Below are 20,525 nucleotides of genomic sequence, written 5' to 3'. Positions count from 1 at the left end.
TCCTAAATTACCTGCATGTGTGTATGAGCTTTAGCATTATCACTGGGGCAAAATACCGGGATTTGATATTTTCAAGAATTTCTATTCTACCGCAGCAGTTCCTCAAAGCAGGATTTTAACACAGTGAAGGTTTGCAACCTTTTTGATAAAGGTCAGGTTAGAGCTCGTCCTGAGCAGTGTTTGAGCAGCTAGAGCTGATCTCTGCTGAACAAATGATAGGCGTTTTCAAGAGCTCTCTGTTTACCCGGGGCCTGAATTTTCTGGAAGAGCAAGCACTTAGCCTGTTAATTATGTTTAAATAGAGACACTTAACAGCTCTGAAAATTGGCCCCGGGAGGAAGGCAGGAGAGTGGTGGAGGAACTGGTCGGAGCGCACGTACCTGGCGAGTCCTTGGCTTCCTGGGTGCCCTGGCTGGTCAGTGCATGCCCTGCAAGGGCAGGAGGGATTGGACCTTCTGCCAACTTTGCTTTTCGATGCTTCCTGCAGCAGGGTACAGAAAATGCACTTAAATGCATTTAATTAATTAAATGCACTTAGAAGTGCACTTAAATCCTTGTGTTCTGGGTGCCTGTGACCAGACAGCAGACGCTGCTGGGAAGTCCAGGCGTGTGGGACCCTGTGAACGAGCCCCGTAGGGCCCCCTGGGGCCAGCAGAGCCGCTCAGTGGCTGCCACTTGCCGGTCCTCCCCTCTGGAAGGAGGTAAAACCACAGGGCCTGGGTCCTTCCTGCTTGCCTCAGGCTATTGGGCAAGTCGTGGGGTGAATCTCCTGGCCTGCAGGCATAGGCTGCTCCCTTTGCTTGTTCCCAGCGAGTCTGTGTAACTCCAACCTGGTATCCCCAAGGCTTTTATTTTTCTTCTGAAGCCACTTCCTGTATTTTGTTTGAAATATGCTGCAGGAAATTAATCTATATGCCGTGAAAAGTAGAGCTACCTGGGCCTGTGTTTAAATAATAATGCAAGGTTAAGCCAGAGGGTGTGTTTTTGTTTTTATAAATTCCGTAATGCTCTTGCTCCCAACTTTGCCAGCTGACGTTCCCTGCTGTCTCATCAGTCTGTCACCGTGGCTGGGATGCGACTCAGCAGACCGTGCTCGGGATCAGTGTCTCGTGTAGGCCGAGCTGCTCTTCCCTGGAGCTCCCCAAGGGCTGTGCCAAGCGCGGGCAGGCGGCAGCGCGTCACGTGCTGCTGTCGTCCTTGTACACAGCAGCAGCAATACATGCTTGAATGTTCAGGATGTTTCTGATTTTCATATATGTTTTTTAACTTGTTATATCTAAATTATCAATGAGTAAACAAGGGAAGAGTTTTTGTGCCTGTAAGTTTAAATGGCAGAGCCTTTACAGAGAAGCTATTCTGTGTCCAAGGAGCAAAACAAATGGATAAAAACAGTACGTGGAGTGTTAATGTAGCATGTGGGTGTATCTTTTGTGATGCCTAAATAGACATTCCCTCAGCCCTGATCTGTTAGCAGATTAGTTTTTTTAATGTTGTATCCTGATTTAATAGACAGACATTTTATAGCAGTAGTTTTGTGATGAATATATTTAGGTTCTGACAGTTAACTCAACAGGCCTGCTGAGAAGCTGTTTCTCAGACCAGAGGCCAGCTGATGGGCCACTCCTGCTCTTCTCCACAGTCCTGCCATAGCCTTCCTAGACCCAGTGCTTTCCATAAAACCTCGCTGAGCCTTTTTTTTTCTTTTTTTTTTTTTGCTTTCTGCATCCCCACTTTCTGAAACAGCCGCTGAGCCTCTCCCTCTCCCTCTTTGTATAAGAAGCCTGAAACAAGCTCTGGCTGTAACCACATCTATCCCAGGCTGCGCTTTGTTTTGGAGCTTAGGCCGGGCTCAGGCCATGCAGCTCGTGCAAGAGGGGGTCCTGCCCGTCCTGCCCGTCCTCACGGGCGCAGCTGCAGGATCTCCGCGGTGCCGCTGTTGCAGGGCGGGCGGGTAGCGACCTCGGCCAGCTCGAGGCTGCCGGCCGGAGGGGCCGGTGGTGATTGCCCCTTTGGCAGCCGCTTTGTCACGGGCTGAGTTAAGCCGCTTTTGGGACTGCGTCCAAATCTGGGCCTGCCCCAGTGGGGCCAGGTCTCTGCTCAGAGAAGCTCTGCAGAGTCATATGCGTAAAGCCTTGCATTGCCAAGGTGTTTTTGTTGGGGGGAAAAAATGAATGCGTGAAAAGGTAAATTCTAGGCACTGCTTAGTCTTATAAGCCTATCTGATGTTTTCCCTAAAATATAAATCAAAGCTTAACTAGCAATCTGAAATTTAGGGATTTTTGTTGGAGGAGATGTGTGCCAAGCATGTTTCTTGAGGAAGGTTTTTATATTTTCTTGTTCCTCCTTCTCCATTTTATTTCAAAACTTGAATGAGTACCAGGAGAGCCTTGAGAAAGATAGCGAGTATGAGAGCTTCCCTTAGAGTATCATGTGTATATATGAAAATATATATATTTTTAAGCCAGTAACTGAAAACAGGATGTAGCATTTGCATAAGAATTGGGTTCCTGACCACAAAAACATCAATTACCTGATGGCCTAGCCAAGTGCTTGACAGAAAATGTGAAAGGCTTCTGTATCTGATCTAAAGATAAGTGTAATTCTCTTCTTACAGTTCCCAGCAACACAAGCTGTTTCTGTGATGTGATCAAAAATTGAGGCATGATACCTACACTGTATTTTATATTCTGGTGTATGAATTGCTGCCACAGAAACCTGTGGGGAGTAAACATCTTGCAGGTGACCAGCTTAGCCTGAAAAGTTATTTCACATGCAGCTGATGATGAGAAGAATGGTATCTAAGGTGCCCCCTATCCAAGGCAGCACTTAACAGACTCCTTGTTACTGTCTTTAATGAACACATGTGGATTTTTATTCTGATTTTCTTTGTTATCAAGAAAATTCACACGGGAAGAGTGTTAATTGGATAATTTATTCTATTTTTCGTGCAATTCACCTTGCAAGTTTTAGAGTGTAGACTTCTCTCACAGCGATCTTTTAAGTGTTTGGTTGATGGCTGTTGCAATGCGATGAAATGGCTAAAACTCTCTACTGGCTGATAATTCCGCCAAAGCACAAAATTCATCCTGCAACTCCACCTGGCTGTACCAGCTCATTCAAAGGGACCTTTCGTACTACACAAGCTCAACAGGAGAATGTTTTAGAGGTAAACCCTTAAACGGAAGGGATTTTGGGGCAGGTTGAATGCTCTTGGGTTAGGATTTGGAAGCAGCGAAGAGAGATGATGGGAACAGGTTCTAATGTGGAGCCTGCAGTTTTCTTTGATATCAATAAAGCCAAACTGTGGAAGGGAGGACGTCTCTTGGTGTGGAGCTTGCTACAGTCTTGGGCAAGCTGGCTTGTGTAACACAAATCTGGCTAGTGGAGGACTAGAACGGGCCATTGCCAAATGTTGCTGAGCATGTAATAACATGGCGCTGGAGCTTTCCACCACGTACGGGCCACCTGCGTACCCAGCGGGCTTGTTGAAATCTCAGGCTGAAGTTTCTATTGCTGCATCTTAGCTCTGGCTGTTATCTGTGCTTCTGAAGTTAAAGATAGCTCTTGTGTACCTGGACGCCCTGTAATTGCGTTCCTGATAGCTGTGGGCCTCGTAGCCAGCAGCTGTTTCATCTGCCCTTAGGTGCTGGGCGGCCATTGCTCGCAGGCTGTTCTTCGCGTGGCTTGTTGATAAATGTTTGCTCTGAAGGGGGATAAAGCACCGAGCCAAAGTGTGTGGTGTTTGGTGCCCGAGAACAGTTAATCTAACGTGGTGGTGTCGACACCGGGTAGGACTTTGGTCTGCCTTGCGGCTAGTGCAGGTGGGTAACGTGCTCCCAAGTCCATCCTTCCGTGGCCCTCGAGCTCGGCGAGGTAACAGCAGGGCAGGACAGTGCCGGGGCAAGTGGAAACTAGGTCAGTGTGTGGGAGCCGGCGTCTCTGGTGGAACCAACGGTCACTTCCTTCGTCACAGTTACTCCTGTGCTGCCCAGTTACACCTATTTAACTGGCCTCAGAATTTCACTGTGCCTAGTTAAATAGATACATCTATGAGGTAAATCTAGTACATACGAAAGGGGAGACACGTAGCAAACACTTGCCTATCCCAAATCTTCTATAGATTTATTTCTGAATGTTTTTGCCCTCCTCTAAAGCTTTGTGTGGTAAGATCTCCTTTTGTTTCACTACTGCAAACAGAGATAGGGCTTGGAACTACCACCCAAGCGCTTTTACATGTGATGTGGGCAACTTTTACCACACTCCTGGCCCTCCTCCCTTCTCTCCCAGTGCTAACGCCAAGCTTGGTTAGATGCCACCTTGCCCTGGGAAGGTTGTCTAGGTTGGCATGGAATGAGAATTGCCAGAGGTTCATAGAGAATGAATAGAAACTGAAATTGGGAAGCTGCTTACTTTTCAAAACACAGTCGAGAAGGTAAGCTGTTCAGAAACAAGGAATTCAGAACTAGTTTTGGTGCAATGTTTCCAAGTTATTCAAGCAGAGTTATATTCAGGTAGTGTTGCTCAGTCTACAACCTCACTTATGAATGTTTCTCATGGTAGAGTGGTCCATAAAATGTAAGAAAATGTAGTATGAGGAGTATTAACTCTGCCATCGGGAGCTTTAAGTTGCAATTTTATTGTGCTTATATTAGCAGTTTATTCACAGAATCTATTTCTTAGCTATAGTAACTTTTTCACAGAATTCCTTATTGCTTCATTTTAAAACTAAGGAAATTTATCCCCCTCTCCCACCATGTCTGCTACTCTTCCTTACTACTGTTGTGTCAACCATCATGTTTTGTGCTAAAATTAGTCTGTTTATGCCATCTGAATCTTTATGGTTGTTCTTCACAATCTTTAATAGAAACCCAATTTTCATACGTCAAAGATGTTTTTCTTCTCTAAATTTCTTCCTTGAAGTAGCCCAGGCTAGATAGAGACTAGCTCCATATGCCTGGTGATTTTAGTTTTCCTGGGCAAGGGTTTTGTTGCACAGCTGAGCGATAGCAAACTTAGATGTTCATCAGTGTGAATTTAACTCCTTGGTGCCACTGAAAAGGGAGGCATTGGGCTTCTGTCCCTGCTCTGCCTTCCTGCCCCTGAGCTGGCACTGCATTCGTCTGATCAAGAGGTAAGTTGAGTAAGACCAGTAAAAACTAGAAATCACTTTTTTTTTCCTGGATGAATTAGTTTTCGGTTTTAATCAGCTGAATTGACTCTCTCTGGTATGAAATGAGAGCCAGAGCCCAAGGCAAAAATAAGTGGCAGGGAGAAAAAGGTCCTTTCCCCATTAGTGGCTGTTAATCTGATTTACGAAACCATACGCTTGCGTTTGCCCTGAGGAATTGGCTGTCATTTGTTAAATGATGTGAGATTCAAGGCATCCAGAGCACAAAAGCCATATGCTTCTTAGCGGTTTGTCTTTGTAAGTCCTTTGAAACTTAAATTCTGCATATCTTGGTATAACTGTACTGCATTACACAACCACGGATTTCTTACGTTATGAGTAAGTGATCTATCAAACTGATGTTCCAGGCCACTGCAATTTTGCTGAGGTCAGTTTGGTGGCTGTGTGAGTCTTATTTCCATTACACTCCTTAAGCATACATCAGGTGGTTTTCAACATCTGCCACTTTCCTTTTCTTTCAGGTATTTACATATGGGTGAGATGCTTCATCCCATTAATGCTTTTTTCTACGTAAACTGAATTGACTATCAGTTGTTTCGCTTTTGAGCTCAGAATGTTGGCTGGTAGCTTTTACAGTTATTTGGAAAGATCTGTTTATCTAATTTAAGAGCTGTCAGCATTTTTTTTCTTCATATATCCACCTAGCATGTAGGGAAAACTACTTTCCCCAGTTTTAGTTTCGAATCCCTTTACCACTTTTATTTCTGTCCTTTGTTTGTATAGCTGCAGTAAACAAATTTTGGGAATAACAAACCTCCTGTAGTTTTCAAGATACCAAAGTGATTTGTAATGTGAAGGAAGACTACCCTTGCAGCAAAGTTCTTTGCTGAGTTCCCGAGATTATGGTCCTAGACAAGGTTCAGAGGCCTGCACAGCTTGTGCTGAACTTCTGGCATCTGAGTAGTCCCTGGTTTTGTTTTTTGGTTTTGATGTGGCTTGTTGCTTGTGCTTCACAAACACTTTGACATGTATGTTGATATATTGGAAATGTTTTGACAAGTGTGTTCCAATATTGTAGTGTGGCAGTATGAACGGTAAATTACAAAAAATACGAAGTGAAATTTTAAAATGCTTAGGTGTAAAATCTTCAGAAGAAATGCAGTTGCTTCAGGGTCCTAAATTGTTCACAGAAAATTTGATCTGGGCACTTAAAATTTTGGCCAAAATGAAGAACTGCTATCTCAATATCACTTACATCTTCTCCAAGAGCAGAGTCTATATTGCTCAGTAATGCAGTTCACATCTGTTGGTTTTCTGCAGGAGAAAGAGAGGAGGGAGAACAAATCTTCTGTTTTCAGAGCTAGTGAGCTGTTAAATTAGTTCAGCCTTAAGTGTAGCTCCTTGTGAAAGGAGGATTGCACATTTGTGTCTGCAAAACTTTTGCTTAAGGAAGTGGTCCGGTTGTGGTTTGACCTTGCCTTAAGAATTGTGTGAAATATTCCCCAAAATGTGATTGGCAAAATAAGATTGCTTTCTCTTAGCTGTTTTCCTTTCCCATCTTTAAATGTGAATTTCTCTCTTATTTGGAAAGCATTCAGGGTAATTATATTTATCTACATCACCTTCCCTAGAAACATGCAAAATTATATCATGAAATTTAAGCAACTGTTTAAAAATAACCTCAATGTATGTTAAGGTTCTGCCTCAAATGAGAAAGGGAATGTGATCTTTGTCTCATCTGAAGATGTTTGCTGGAGCCAACTTGTCTTACAGAGGCTAAGGATACCCGGCATCTGCACCACAAGATCTGTTGCTTCTCTAACACAGAGGAAAAGTGTGTGCAACCAGCTTTCTTCAGGGCAAGGGGAGACAGATGGGTCATTGCAGCTGGTAAAACTCCTCCCAGCTGATATTACCTAACCAAACTCCCGAGCTTGTATTTAGCTGCAAGAATGCTGCTCCTCTCACCTGAAAAGTGGGTTTGCGGTCTCAAAGGCTTCACATTTTTCTACCTATGTCAATTGCTTTAACAGAAACCTACTACCCTGATAACCTTGCATCCTACAAGATGACTTCACTTCTTGTGTTCTCTCCTTCCCCTTCCCCATGACCCAAAGTATTCACACTGAAAATGGAAACCTGGGAAAAGGTGAGAGAGAGCTCCCAGAAAAAAGGCCCATCTCCTTTTCTGGGGATGAATTTTATAGGAGCTGGAGGGTAAAGCTCGCTGCCCATCAACACTCCCCATTAGCAGGGAACAGTTGTGCAGCCTCCATCACCACAACGGGTACGTGAAAGCCTTTCTGTATGGGTTTGCATGCAGAATAATGTATGCAAACCATGACATTTGATAAACATCCCCACCACCTATTTCTTAAGGATTGACCTCTATCTGCCTAATGTGCAAATAGTAGGTCTGTTTTCTATCCGATAAGTTATCTGTTGATCTGAATCCTTCCTGCGTCATCAGACAACACAGAGACCACAAGGAACTTCACCCCTATCTTTATGGGGCATCCCCACTGCGTCCCGCTCTGTTAAGCTTTTCTTTTTCACAGTAGAGTTCAATTTATAGAATTTTCCAGTCACCCCATTTTAAGTCGTTCTTCTGGATGACATGCCACTTTGGCAACACCCTAATCTCAATATGTTCCAACTATTGCCGTTCTTTTTTTTTCAGGTTAGATTTAGAGCTAAAGTGTTGGTTTCCTGGTTTCATCTCACTGTTGTTTGTTTTTTTCTTATTTTCTCAATATGCAAAATTACTCTTTCACCAGTTGGAGCATATGAAGTGGTTTTTGTTTTTGTCTTTCCTTTTCCTAAACCTCAGTGACCTCTTTAACTAAATTTTTCTTTCCCTTCTCACTTCTTAGACAAGTTCCCAGGAAGGAAGCTTGGCAGGATATGCACCACAACATTCAATCTCCAGCATGAGACCTGCTTAGATCCTCTGTGTCCTTTGCTCACACACCCTGCACCTTCCCTAAAGCTCTTCTGTCTGTTGCTCTGCGTCAGTCCTGCTGGTCTGTGGTGCCTGATACGTGAAGTGCCAACCAAAGAGGACTGTGGCAGCGTCCCCTGACAGGGCGGCCTCGTGGGGCAGTCTTGATGGAGAGGCCTTCTCTGCTCGAGGGCTTCCTGTGGAAACGCAGTGTGCAGTCACCGCTGCGAGTCCCAGTGCCCCAAAATACCCCACTGCCCAAAGTGGAGGTTTTGTCTTTCCTCCACCCAGTGCACTGATGCGAAGCACTAAGAGGCTATAAGGGAAGAATGGCAAAAGATACTGTGGTGTGTTGACCTCAGTCTATGGAAAAAGATAGTTTCACACTTTGGTGCAGCACATTCAAATGATAATGAACTCTTAAAAATATGCAGCATTGTTCTGCTGAGCCTTTCCAGTTTAACCCAGAGCAGCTAAAAACACTTTCTTTTTTTTTTAATTTTTTTGTGAAGGAGAGGTAGGTAGCTGCTTAGGAGGGGGATTTAAGTCTCTTGCAAGTGTTTGCAATTTTCCATGTAGAAAGGAATATCAGTGGCCAAATTCTTATTTACAAATATGTTAAAATATGGTCTTCATTTAGACAGGAGTAGCAGCCTTTTGTTGTATCAGTTCTCTGGACTGGTTGCGATTTTGTTGGGAGCCTGGTGACTTTTTCATTACTTTAAAAAACTTACCTGAAAATAGGGTAGAATCACAGCCATTTGTTGATAATGAAAATGGTGGGAAATTGTTCAAGCTGTGGGTGTTTCATGGCTGGGTTTTGGGAATAGCTCTGGGAATTGCTGTTCTTCAGTGAGGGAAGTTTCTGTGACTACAGAGCACAGATATGGTCATGATGGGTGCAGGACTTCCACATTCCTGAGGTCTTCGTGTCTCTCTCGAATGAATTAAGTGATGCTTATTGTACTTGCATGCATCTCTATCGTCATGGTTGGTATCAGGCCTTACTCACTGGTATGGAAGATAACAATTCAGGAAGCTTTGTTAGCTTGGTTCCGTATCAGTGCTTTTTTATAACCATAAAAGGTTACTGGAAGCGATTACTATCTCCCTTGAACTTGTTTCAGTCCAGATTTGCAAGCCAGGCCTTCACTCCTTAGTTCTGATTGGCTAGACTGTAGTGGCTGCATTGCTTTATTTCTCCTAATAAGTGGGTCCTAGTCACTTGGGACTGCAGTGTCTTAAAACAGCAATGAAATACTCGGGATGTGGAAAAAGATGAATAGTATGTTACAGTTTTAAGGAAACCACCGTTACATTGTATAAACTCATGGTTCTTCAGCATCTTGAACACTGTGTGCAGTTTTCCTTCCTCCATCTCCAAAAGGATGTATTGAAAGAAGAAAACGTACACTGGAGAACAGCCAGTGGAATCGAAGAGGTAGGAGAGAGTCTAAGGAATGGTAGCGTTAGCCTGAAAAAATGAAGCAACCAAGGGAAGATACAAAGGTCTGCCATGTCATTAACTGCATACAAAAGGTGAACAAGGAATGACCATTTGTTCACCTTTAAAATAAGATTACTCAGGGTATTCAGTGGAATTAATCATCTTTAAAGCAAAAGAAAGGAAGCAGTACTTCATGTAGCGGGTAATGACATTTTGGAGGTCTTTATTGTAGGAGAGTGTGAAGGCTAAAATTGACTGGACAAATCTGTGGATGTTCCTCTAGCTGAAGAAATCCTTGCTTTCTGTAAAGGGGACTAGTTGGGGAGAAGACAGCTTGCTGTATTCGCATCTTGCTGTTAACACTTTTCCCTAAGCGCTTATTAAAGGTTTGCATAGAAGATGGATATTGATGAGAAAGGCGACATTATAGTTTTACTGAGCAAGGCAGTACCTCTCTTTTTGCCTGCTGTGGCCCCTGGCTACATTGACATTCCTACTGGTGTTTCTGGTGCCGGCCGGTCTGATGGTTTGGAAACTCTCTGGCGGGGTTTGGCTGTCCCTGCTAGCACTGCACAACCTGCTGCTGACTTCAGCCGCCAGCAGGTTAGTCCCTAAAGTTAATGGTTACGGTATCTCCTTGCGCTGGGAGGTCGTGTCTCGGTGTGAGCGGCCCAAGATTCTGTTAACTCTTCTTGACCTCGGCTGTTCTGTTTGTACAGCTGTTTGCGTAGCTGCAGAGGTGTAACTCTCCTGTCGTATGTCAAGGTCTCTTGGATGATACACTGGTTGACCTCTTTATCATACTCCATCAGTAGCTGCTTTCCAAGTTATTCTTGTGTTACTCTTTTGTGTTACCTTTTTTTTTTTTTTTTGGTAAGGTTTCCCACAGCATTGCAAAATGAAATGTGAATGATCTACTAGGAAACTGAATTAGGTATAAATATATTGATAAGGGGGGAAAATATACAGTCCAGTCAACTATTAAAAGGCCTATATTTTCTTGCCTATTCTCACTTAGCATTCATTTTCATTGCTCATTAATATTACTGTCTTTACATAATTCTTGTTTTACATGTTTCCTGAAAATGCAGAGATGTTCAGTCCACCCACTCTACCCTTTTCTTGCAAATGCAGTAGGATTAAATTTGCATGAACACCTCTTCAGTTCTCAGATTGGTAATACCCCCTGTTCAGCATTTGTGCAGTGCAGGAAAAACCTGGGAGGCAGAACCATCAGTCGCTGTACCACTAAGCAAATGTTCAAGTTCAAAGAGCAGCCAACTGCCTTTATTTTAAAGCTTGGGAGGAGGCATCTCCCTTCCACCCAGTTATGTCTGAAAGGAAGGTGGGTACTGAGAGGGCCGGCCTGGCTGCACTCCCTAATGCCTTGGTGGTGCTCTGGGTACCCATGGGGCCACCACCAGAGCAAAACCACCTGCAGATCGTGTCAGAAGATGAGAGAGCATGAGGGAACTGGGCAAGTGGCACACTAGTGTTGTGCTGTCTTTGCTGGAGTTTCTGTCTGTAACCTTTCATGAGGAGTTTAGTTTGTGACCTTGGTCTAGCTATACATGTACAGTAAACGGGATGAGCAGTAGCTCTTGGATTTAATGAATTCATTGGAACTTTTTCCTCTGGGGATCTGATGAGTTGTTTTTTTATTTACAGTTTTAGAGTTTTATATCCACAATTACAAAAAGAGAGAAGTCAAAAAAAAAAAAAAAAAACCTACGATTTAAAGTGATTCCATAGAATCATTATGGTTGGAAAAGACCTTCAAGATCACCAAGTCCAACCGTAAACCCTTTAGCACCCTGCCTGCTAAACTCTAAGTGCCCGTGTCCCTACACACCTCATCTCCATGTTTCTTGACACTGCCAGGGATGGTGACTCCAGCACTTCCCTGGGCAGCCTGTTCCAAGGCTTCACCACTCCCTCCGTATAGAAATTCTTCTTGATGTCTAACCTGAACCTGCTCTGGTGCGACTTGAGACCATTTCCTCTTGTCTTACCAGTGGTTATTCTGGAGAAGAAATCAACCCCCACCTCCCTACAACCTCCTTTCAGGTAGTTGATGTGGTTTGGAATAGTACCCGGTCAGATCACAGATAGTTAGTGTAGGGATGGTGTCCAGAATACGTTGTTGTTGGGATTAAGCAGCAGAGGAACCAGAAGTGTTTGGTCTGGGCTGTGGCAGGCTGGCCGATACGCTGAGAGAGCGCCTTTCGGCCTGCGTGGGTAAGTCTGCAGGGGGGTTCCTGACACAGCGACAGCTTCAGGTGTTCTCTTTCCAGGAGGGGAAAGTATGGCAAATACCTCTTCAAAAGAGAAGGAGGATAGAAAAAAATCCCCAGATTTTACTACTTCTGCTGAGAAAGGAAACATGGCACTGGCCAGCATGAACTTCCTGCCGCTACCGTGTGTGTGGGTGTTGCAGCCCTCCCTCCTCTCCTTATACCCAGGCAGGTTCGCAGTATCCAGCCCTCCTCCTGCAAGGGGAAGGGGGAATATGCTTTGCTTTTTAACAGGGTAGGAATCAGCTTTGCCTTATGTCATCTGAGGGAAAAACTTCATTTTGAAGACATAGTTTTAAGAAATATTCGTTCATTCATTATGCACTGAAAATTCCTGAAATTGCAAAAATATAAGGATGGGGGAAGATGACATGAATGTTTTAATTCAGCTAAAAACATCTTGAAGGAGCATTTCTTAGATTTTATTAAAAAAATGATTTTAAGAATCTTACCTAAAAAGCTGCTATGTATTGAAATGAAGTCGTCATCATTGCCAAATGTCTCTCACAATGTAGTGATAGGTATTTTGCCTTCATGTTTGTGGTGCACAGTTCTGGTTATCCTGGAGTGACAGAAGAGGTATCCCCTGAGCAGTACAGAACAGCGTGATTGATTTCACTCTTCGTTGGAGGAGTTTCTCCTTGCTGGATTGTGTCTGTATCAGCAGTTGTACATAAATAATGCATTACAGCAGCATCCACTATTTGCCATTCCTCTGTCCATCCCACTGGCATTCTGCTGCTGATGGTTTAATATCGTGTTCTGCCTCTGCTGCTGATGGTTTAATACCGTGTTCTGCCCATGATGGTTATTACCCTGCTTCTCCATTCTTCACTATAAATTGATTGGACTTTGATTGATGTGAGGAAGATGATGAAAGTGCAGATGGTCAGAAAGAGGCAGCAAAAAGCCCTCATCCTGATACTCCTATTCCTAACTCTGTCCTTTGTATATGTCCTGTCCCCGAGTATTTAAATTGTGTGCATTGAGTCCCTGCACGACTTCCCTTTCTCTTCGCTAAGGGCAAGGCTGTTTTGCTCTGTGTCGTGCTGCTAACGAGGGCACTTGTCAGGGCTGCATCCCTGGCAGGTCGCGGGCACCTTGCTGTGCAGAGCAGGCCGAGCTTGTGTGAGTGTCTGTGGTGTGAAAGCGGAGTTATGCGACTGCGTAGCTTGAGTCTGTAGAAAACGCTGAGGCAGTCCTGAGCGTCGGTCTGCCTGTGGGAAATGAGCTGACGACAGGGTCAACCGTGACACACTGCTGGGCTCCTCCTTCGCTTTTACGTGCATTACAGTTGGGAATACGAGTCCTCGCCCTTCTTTTTACTGTCTGCCTCGTGCTCTGTGGCAGTAGCAAAGGTTGCAGCAAACCCAGCGTGAGCCAGAAGCCTCTCATCACCCGTCCTGCTTCTGCCTTCTCTCCATCCCTCGCTTTGGAGCCCAGGACCGGCCCCCTCCGGAGGACGGAGGCCCCTCTTCTTTGGCCCCGGCGCTCGGTATGCTGGGCCCAGCGGTGCCTCTCGCCTCTCCCCGTGACGGCCAGACGGCGGGAGGCGGCGGGGGCCTCTCGCGCGCCCTCGCAGAGGGGAGGCCACGCGGGCGCCCCACGCGTGGCCCCGCGGCTGCCCGGCCGCGTGCGTGGAGCTGGGGCCGCGCGCCGCCCGCGCCGCCCCCAGGTACGCGGCTGGTCTGAGGCTGTGCGGGCGCGCGGGGCCGCGCGGGCGCCGTCCCTACTGCCACGGAGGGAGCGACACCCGCTCACGCTGCTGCCCCTGCGGCAGGGCTGGAGCCGGTGCAACGGGGTCTGCGCGCGGCGGCTGGTGGAAAGTGTCCCGTGAGCCGTGCGTGTTGTATGCGTGTTTGCAGAGCTCCTGCCGTACTGGGGCTCGAGGGATGAGATATTTGGTATGAGGAGATGGTCAGCCAGCACACACCCTGGTCGTACGGATGTCGGCTCAGTGCGCCTGGGTGCTGTCTGCTGTCTGAGCGCTGGTAGCAGCTCCTCACAGCGGTGCCTACACTCAGCGGCCAAACTGTAGCGAGCCGGGAGAAACACTTGGGAGCAGTTTGGGATCGGTGCAAGAGTGTGTGTAAATTATTCTTTCCAAGTTCCTGAGTGGTTACTAAATCTGCAGCACTTGATGACACTTGGTTTGTCCTGCAATGCAATTTCAGCACAGAATCCCGGAATGGTTGAGGTTGGAGGAGGCCTCTAGAGATCATCTAGTCCAACCCCCGTGCTCAAGCAGGGACACCCAGAGCACGTGGCACAGGGTGGAATCCAGGCGGGTTTGGAAGATCTCCACAACCTCTCTGGGCAGCCTGTTCCAGTGCTCTATCACCCTTCAGCACCTAATTAAATATTTTTGACCTGTCTTGCTGTTCCTGTTCACAGATGTAGTTTGCGCATCCTGTGAATCTCCTTTGAAACATGCTGATGGACAAATGTATTGAAATGCATTAGCTTGAATGAATTTTTTTTCCTCTATAGATGACAATCAAAACAAAACCAATGAAAAGAAGGAGAAAAAAATGGTTTCCCAGAAACCCCATGGCACCATAGAATACACTGTAAGTACTGTGATTGGTGTGTAGTTTGGTCACTTCCGCTTTTCAAAAGTGAAGTTGTTGAGGTTGGTAGCCAAAATGACACAAATGAGTGAATGTTCACTGTAATTTGTGTGTATCTTGGTAGAGATTGCTCCAGATGTCCTTGCATGAGGAGAGTTAGGCTGAAATCCAGAACCACTAGTCAGCCTGGGTGTTCTGCTTATCCTCACAATTGCTTGTCCTATTTTTACTTGTGCCACATGGCCCGTTAATAGACTAATTGCTCCCCTCCACCCCCATCCCGCCACCCAAGGAAGACTCCTATTCCATAGCGTTGCTTAGGACAGCTGTTCTTTGCTCTGTGGTGACCCCTGACATGGTTGTCACCTTCTCTAAACGAAAACGCCCCGGGCAGATATTGACCCCACGCCTCGAAGGACTGTCTCCGTGCAGAGTGGTGTCCCAAGCCCCTGCAGAGCCGTTGTTCCTCGCACTCCTCCACGCAGTGCCAGTGTAAAGGGCTGGTCTCCTAGCTGGGAGCAAAGCAAATGGGTGGCTTGACATGACAGGGACCGATGAAGGGGCAATGAACTCTCCCACATAGGTGTCCTTTCCCTGCTTGCCATGCCAGTTCAAGTTAAGGTGGTGCTGTGTTAAAGGGATATTGCAGCTCAGTTTTATAGCAAAGTGAGAGGGAAATCTTTAACCCATTTGTGCTTTATTTACTGTATAGCATGAGAGATTTTTTTTTTTCCTTGATATTGACTTACCACACATTTTCTATGGAAAAATAAGTCTACTAAACAGGAGATGAATTATCTTATCAAATATATTGTCTGAAAACTGTCCACTAGATGGTTTTAGTTCAGCTATTGTGCTATATACAATCACTACTATATCTTAATCTTCAACTCTTTTTCAGGCCGGAAATCAGGATACTATAAACAGCATAGCATTAAAGTTTAACATCACCCCAAACAAGCTTGTGGAACTCAATAAACTTTTTACGCACACGATTGTTCCAGGACAGGTAAATCTTTTATAGATTTTAATACCTAAAACCTGATTATTTGCTCTGTATCTAAAGACATTTACTGCTTTCACATATCTTCAGGTACACGGATACAAGGGGAATGGACAGTAATTTAAATCTCTCAAATGGAAACTCACTCAGTCCTTCTCTGGGTGGAGGTGGAGTGGGGAGGTGGAATGGGACTTTGTAATTGCTCTGGCTGATTTTTGTTATTTATTTGCTGTCACAAAAGCCTTAAGATTACTCAGAAGCTCAAGAGGAATGTATCTGTTGCAAGAGAGCTGCTTTTTTGAAAAGCCTAGATAAATGCTGCGTAATGCATTAAAGGGTTAGAGACAGTAATTGAAATGTCTCTTTGGCTTTTATATTAGAGATGAGTCAGTCTCCTGTAAGATGAGAACAGATGGATACACGATGGGCTCTTGGAGAGATTCAAGTAATGGAAATAGAAATAGGAGGGCTAGCACCCCAGTTATAATAAAGAGCAGATCTCTACTGCTGCTCTGTAGATGGGAAGAGGCTGAAGTTTGCTGGTTTGCAGGTGGGGAGGCTGAGCTGGGGTGGCCTGCCTAAGGTCATGCAGGAGGCAAAGGCTGGGATAAGCCGTGTGTTTCTTTCAATGTGTTTAATTTAAAACAAACTGTCTTTTTTTGTTGTTTGTTTGTTTTCTTAAATCTTGGGAACATTTTCTTTGAGATATCCAAAGCTGTACTGCAGTTGAAAAACTGGGACATACACTGTTACAGATTATAAAAAGTCAAAGCATTATATTTTTGTATGAATCCATTTGTACTAGTGTAAGTGCTTCTTTAAGTGAAGCACAAAATGCTAAAATACTGTATTTTGGAAACAGATAGCCTGGAGTGAAGCAGTGAAGCTGCTAACACTAAAAATCCTCCCTGTTCGAGAATAGTGGTCTCCTTCTTCTCTCTCTTTCTCGCTCTTTCATTCTCTCTTTCTCGCTCTTTCATTCTCTCTTTCTCGCTCCCTCTCTTTTTCTCACTCTCTTGCTCTCTTTCGCTCTCTCTCGCTCTGTTTCTTTTTTTCTGTTATGAGCTAGTGAAAGTTAGTACAGAAGCTTGGAATGTAACCTAGGAAAAAAGGAGGTTCTTGCCCTGGGGAAAATATTTTGTTTTCTTGCCTATGCTGCCACACAAAATGTAGCACTAAATGCTGTAATGAGATCTGCATTTGCTCCACCACTAGTGAAGGAGGACTCTAGGATAAGAAGCTGCTGAAGAATGATTTGCAGTCATGAGCGATGGGTGTTGGGTTGTCTTATGTAGTGGAACGTGGGTGTTTGACTTTTTTCAACTTAAGTTTTTTTTTTTTTTTTTTCCTCTTTTTTAAGATTCTCTTTGTGCCAGAAACAAGTGCTGGAAGGCTGTCTTTCAGCCCTGGTGCTCCTGTTTCTCCTTCGTCATCAGATGCTGAATATGATAAACTGCCTGTAAGTGAAGCATTGGTTCACTGGTCTTAGGCGTTCAAAATAATTTTACTCTGATTTTGAAGCTGTGATTCTGGGCTGTGTGAATAGCTTGTTTTGAGATTACAATTCACGCTTCATGAGTAGTGTTTTTAATATTGACTAATATTAATTTTAATGTGCTGCATTACCAGATTTGCCATTGCTTAAAATATTTGAAACAAAGGGGCTCTATCTGCTCTTGCAAACCTCGCTGAACCGGGCCCAGAGTGCACCAGAATTTTAAAAGATGCGGCATATCGTTTTTAACGCATAGAAAGTTAGACACACTGTGTATTTAGTGCTTCTCCCCGGAGATTTCTCCGTAGAGAAATACGGAGTGTCCGTGGGAATGCGGAGCGCTGGTGCCTCGCTCGGGATCATGCCCACGCCGCCGAGCCGGGGGGGCCCTGCTCTGTGCAGGGGTCTTTAGTGAGGATCCCGCAGTGGGACTGAACCTCACTTAGGTTAATACAAGTGCCTAACGGGACAACATTGTGCTGAGTTGCTTTAGGATTTCTGATTTTTATTTATTCGTTTATTGTATGTTGTTTTTATAGAGGATTTTTTGTAATGTTTCAAGTTTTTCTTCCATACAGGCTGTTGCATGAAGTGTGCATACATGACCGTAACTTTTTCTCCCTAAGCAAAAGGAAAACAATTGCTAGAGGTTGTTACTTTAGTTGCTCAAAATCTAAGAGTATGTGACACTGGTCTCCAACCCTGCACTGAGGTTTTCCTTTTTTAAGGATGCTGATTTGGCAAGAAAGGCCTTCAAACCAGTTGAGAGAGTCCTGTCCTCTACTTCAGAAGAGGATGAGCCTGTGGTTGTCAAGTTTTTAAAAATGAATTGTCGCTACTTCACAGATGGCAAGGTGGGTGAAACCTGGTCCTTTGGGCAATGTTGGAGAGCCTTTAAAAGCAAATCTGGTTTGGGAGAGAGAAGAGTAGCTGGGGAGCCAAACATATACCACATCTGCAAAAAATGTTAATGTTATGACAGCTTTATCAATACTATACTGGTAATATGCACTATTATTTTATTTGTTCATGTCTTGCTTCTGTTACACTAGCCGTTAATTTAACCTAAATTTCAACTGTTCCAGAGCAATGTTTCCAAATACTTGCATGTGGCGCTTGCAAATGAATGTCATATAACCCCCAATGTAAATATTGCGTGATATGGCTTCTTTTTTTTTTCTTTTTTCTCTTTTTTCTTTTTTTTTCTTTTTTCTTTTTTTCTTTTTTCTTTTTTTCTTTTTTCTTTTTTCTTTTTTCTTTTTTCTTTTTTCTTTTTTCTTTTTTCTTTTTTTCTTTTTTCTTTTTTCTTTTTTCTTTTTTTCTTTTTTTTTCTTTTTTTCTTTTTTCTTTTTTCTTTTTTCTTTTTTTTTTCTTTTTTTCTTCTTTTTTTTCTTTTTTCTTTTTTTTCTTTTTTCTTTCTTTTTTCTTTTTTCTTTTTTCTTTTTTCTTTTTTCTTTTTTCTTTTTTCTTTTTTCTTTTTTCTTTTTTTCTTTTTTTCTTTTTTTCTTTTTTTCTTTTTTTCTTTTTTTCTTTTTTTCTTTTTTTCTTTTTTTCTTTTTTTCTTTTTTTCTTTTTTTCTTTTTTTCTTTTTTTCTTTTTTTCTTTTTTTCTTTTTTTCTTTTTTTTTCTTTTTTTCTTTTTTTTCTTTTTTTCTTTTTTTCTTTTTTCTTTTTTCTTTTCCTTCCTTTGCATGTCCTCTTGCAAGTAATGTTCCCACTAGCATTGCAACCCTTAACTGGGGGCAACTTTATTAAAAAGTGAAGTCACGAAGCTTGGGCAACCTCCATCTCTTCTAAAGATCACAGAGTTTGTCGTCTTGAACGGTGTGCTTTTATACATCTACTCTTACTGATTCCCACTGGAGTTAGAAATTTGCATGTTTTCATTTTCAAGCTCTCTGGAATCTACAGCACTGGAAATGCTAACCACTGTACTTCAAATATCTTCTCCATTTTTTTTTTGCGATCTTGATCCTAAGAAAAATGCATTTACACTTAAAGTTTTTGACCACTTTTGGCATTGAGTGGGCACAGACTGCATTTAAAGCCACTCTGCAGTGTTGATAATCTGCTATTTTGTAAAACATAACAGAGGGCCACTTGATTTCCCACACATGAATTACAGCAGCCCTGTTGCTTTGTTAGGTGATGTTTGCTAAGTGCAGAAGACGGAGGGTCAGTTTTATTCCTTCAGGACAGAAGGATCCTGACAGTGCAATCCTGACAGTGAGAAGTGGGACACCTTCCTTTCCTGGGTACCTAGAACCCATGTTACTTTTATTCTTTTTTGTGACTGGATAGAAAGCACAACCTACTCATGTTCTGTTATCCTGCCTAAACCAAGTGTGAACCTGTGGGTAAGGTCTCTGCAGTTTAACTGGGTTTTTTCATCCAAATACAAATGTGCTACACATACAGGAGTCGTACGGGAAGAAGCATGTGGGAGGTGCATGCACACGTGGCTTTATAAAAGAGCTTTTTTTTTTCTCCCAGATAAAAGCCTCATGGTCATATTGCTGCCTATGTCTTAGTCTCCTTCTGCGTGTCTTGCAGATGACCCTGAGTGGTGAATATTAGTGTGATTGGCCAGTATAAGCCGATCTTGTTAACCTATGACTCCTATATGTCAGATCTTATGGTAACTATACAGCTTCTGGGTTGGTTTGGTGAATTTTGCACCACATCTCGGGGAAGAGAAGGTGCAGGAACAACAAATTAGAAACCTTGTTTGAAAACCTTCAAACACTGAGAGGTCACAAGCTGAAGTCATGTTGAGTAACAGGTGATGCTTCCTCTGATCAAACACATGGCTAGAGCAAATTTTGAAGAATTAAATGCAACCTCTGCAGCTGTGTATAATATTTTTGGATCATTAGTGCCAGAGAAGCAGCCTAATATTAGGTAAAATACTATAGAAATGCTTTTTGCCCGTACCTCTTGAAAACAAGATTAAAGGGATGTGCAATTTAGGTTAGGATTATGACCTAACCTGCCATTCCCACAAATATGGCTGCCGCCAAGTGTGTCATAGGCGTAAGAATTAGCACATTATATGAAGCTGGCTGTAGCCAGAGTAATTTTTTTTTTTAAACCCATACTTCTATCTTGTCTGAGGTCGATTAATAAACTGAAGGTTTAGTTTTTAACAGCCAACACTGAAAGCTGAATAGCTCAGGTGTTCTTCCTCTGTCCTTTTTGTACGTAGTGACTCGGGGAGTCACTGAGAAATCTTTCTTCATTCTTCTTGCTACGTCTTACCTGATGCAATTGGAAACCAAAATGTTTCATTAGGAAGCACTGCCTCACTGGGGTTGAAAAAGGCAGAGAGATTTTTCTAGGCTAGTAGCCTAAAAGCCAATACCAAATGATAAATGGATTATATGTGATGTGCTAACTCTTGTGTCTTCTATTTTAGGGTGTAGTTGGAGGAGTCATGATAGTAACTCCAAACAACATCATGTTTGACCCGCATAAGTCTGATCCTCTGGTAATTGAGAATGGCTGTGAAGAATACGGGCTCATCTGCCCCATGGAGGAGGTTGTCTCTATAGCTCTCTACAATGATATTTCTCACATGAAGATTAAAGATGCATTGCCATCGTAAGGAGTGTGCTTTTCTGAACTTGTATTTACAAATTATAATTAAGA

General features: G+C 43.4%; 1 protein-coding gene across 2 annotated transcripts in view; it reads left to right on the top strand.

The window, feature by feature from the left end:
• The window catches only part of NCOA7 (nuclear receptor coactivator 7), a 70,703-nt gene that overhangs the window by 32,488 nt on the left and 17,690 nt on the right, over positions 1-20,525 (top strand). For both annotated transcript variants that reach the window (XM_088530314.1, XM_088530315.1), the window contains exons 4-8: positions 14,301-14,380; positions 15,282-15,389; positions 16,744-16,842; positions 17,607-17,732; positions 20,293-20,477. In XM_088530314.1, coding sequence (XP_088386440.1) covers positions 14,301-14,380; positions 15,282-15,389; positions 16,744-16,842; positions 17,607-17,732; positions 20,293-20,477 — 598 coding nt within the window. The remainder of the gene's footprint in view (positions 1-14,300; positions 14,381-15,281; positions 15,390-16,743; positions 16,843-17,606; positions 17,733-20,292; positions 20,478-20,525) is intronic.

This window comes from Tinamus guttatus, unplaced genomic scaffold (genome assembly GCF_059628265.1).
Source record: "Tinamus guttatus ecotype Peru unplaced genomic scaffold, ASM5962826v1 Tinamus_guttatus_pri_ptg000366l, whole genome shotgun sequence".
NCBI lineage: Eukaryota > Metazoa > Chordata > Aves > Tinamiformes > Tinamidae > Tinamus > Tinamus guttatus.
Note: the sequence above shows the minus strand (reverse complement) of the source record. Positions and strands in the feature narration are given on the sequence as shown.